The sequence below is a fragment of the Eurypyga helias genome, unplaced genomic scaffold, assembly GCF_000690775.1.
Source record: "Eurypyga helias isolate BGI_N326 unplaced genomic scaffold, ASM69077v1 Scaffold24547, whole genome shotgun sequence".
Classification (NCBI taxonomy): Eukaryota; Metazoa; Chordata; class Aves; order Eurypygiformes; family Eurypygidae; genus Eurypyga; species Eurypyga helias.
Window position 1 is genome coordinate 1 of NW_010261475.1, and position 2,066 is coordinate 2,066.

Here is a 2,066-nt window from a genome sequence, read left to right on the forward strand (position 1 = left end):
CAGACGAGCCCGTCGTCCCCCGGCCGCGACCCTCCCGCCGACCCCCTCCAGCCGCGGGTAACGGGGATGCCGGCCCTCTGCTACCGAGCGCCCCCGGCCCGCGAGAATCACAGAATCAGACTGGTTTGGGTTGGAAGGGACCTTAAAGACCATCTAGTTCCAACCCCCCTGCCATGGGCAGGGACACCTTCCACTAGAGGATTAGTGTAGAGGGAAAAGCGGCGCCGCGCAGCTCCTGCCTGGGGAAGCGTCCCTCCCCCCGCGTAGGGTCCTTCGGGAGGCGCGGGACAGAGAGGCCTTGCGACCGGTCATGCAGGTTTCGCCGCTCCCAGCTTTTTCGTGGCCTTGCGCTAGTGGACGTGGGAGAGGGATGGTCCCAGGTCGTGCCCAGCCGCTAAAAGTTGGTGATGTTTTTTTGCTGCATGGACGTGACACTGACGCTGTTTTCCAAACCGCGTATTTACATGTATATTTCTTCCTCTAGGTATCTTTTGAGAACCCGCTTGATCCAACATGGCTTTGATTAGCCGCAAAAGTTTCCAGTTTTATTCATCCAGCACGCCGGCAAGTAGATCCGTTTTGATGACCCTAAGCAGAAGGCTGAGCTTTATCAGTGGGCAGCGAAAGACCCAAAACTGTAGCTCCGTAGCCATGAGGATGCTCTGCTTCAGAGATAAAGCTCAGTACATGTTTTGTAGAAAAAACCACGTACAGCTGCGGATACAGTCTCTTTCTGTTAATGACACCATGCATCTTTGCGGAAATACCGGCAGCGGTCCTAAAGCCGATAACGGGTGGATGGATGAACAACTGTTTTTCAAGAAGTTGAACAGCCTTTGTACGTCTGAAGAGATTTTTGATTTTCTTGGCTCTCTGGAAGCCATGTCTGATACTATGGCCTCGGGAGCCCTGCAGAGGATTTCTGAAGTTGAGGTGGGTGACAGCGGTCTGAAAAATCCCGAAGGAGTGTTAGAGAATGAAGTTTTCAGGGCATTATGCTTCCAGTTTGAATTGGAATCCTCAAAACTGTCGGACACTGGGCTGCTGAATGCACTGCAAGCTTTGATAAAGCTACGCGTAGATCCACAGAGTACGCTGATGACAAGCTTGCTTTCAGAGGGTGCGGAGCGGCTTGCTAAAGGACAGCTGACTCTGAAAAATCTCTGTGTTCTTGGAGAGAGCTTGCTTGAGTTGGAAGGCCCAAGCTGTGCAAGGTTGGAACAGATTGTGAACCAGATGCAAGAAAAAGACATTGAGAAGTGGTGTCCTAGGGAAGTGGTGATGGTTTATAAGATGCTGCAGGTGACTGTCAGGGAAGGGGAACAACACCGAGACTTGCTGAACAGACTAAACAGTGTCACTTTAGCCTTAGTTTCACAGCTAAGCCCAAAGTTCACAAGCATAATACTGAATTCACTGGTGGTTCTTCATCAGACACACGCAGTTTCCTTAGTCACAGCGCTCTGTAAACATTCTGTGAAGCATATTCCGTATTTCACAGGTGATGAACTGGTAAATGTACTGGAAGCCTTCCTATACTTTGGACATCGTGAACAGGTTTTTACAGAGGCGCTGGAAACATATGTTCCCAAGTCCATCTTTACCATGCATCCTCAGACAGTCAGCAAGGTCATGCAGTACTGCTGCCGAAAGAGGATCCTTTCTAAGCCCATCTTTGATGCAGCAGCAGAAGGTTTCATTTCCGATGCGGACAGATTTACCACTGACCAGATTGCTGAGTATATTACACCATTTGGGACTCTTAACTATCTCCCTCCGAGTGCTTCATCCTTGTTTAGGAAGCTTGAAACCCTCCTGCATACTCACTTTAGACGCTTTCGGCCTCACACCTTGCTGAACCTCCTGCACTCCTGTGTCCTTGTTCAACGTTACCCAGTGAATTTTCTGCCAAAAATATTTAGTCCCTACTTTCTGCAACAGCTTCAAGGTAAGGAGCAGGGTTTCTCTTACAACATTCTGCATTTCTTTCTGTTACGTGGTGTCTCTTGTCAAGAACCCGTTTGTTATCCATTATCCATCTGTCAAATCATAGAATCATAGAATGG

The 2,066-nt window shown here is 49.4% G+C and overlaps 1 protein-coding gene across 1 annotated transcript; it reads left to right on the top strand.

Moving 5' to 3' along the window:
• Positions 1-513: 513 nt before the first annotated feature.
• Positions 514-1,960, top strand: FASTKD3 (FAST kinase domains 3; the record flags this gene model as incomplete). The annotated part of the gene is made up of 1 exon (XM_010155392.1): positions 514-1,960. A coding segment is annotated over exon 1 (1,447 nt), but the record flags the coding sequence as incomplete, so codon positions are not given.
• Between the last annotated feature and the right edge of the window lie 106 nt (positions 1,961-2,066).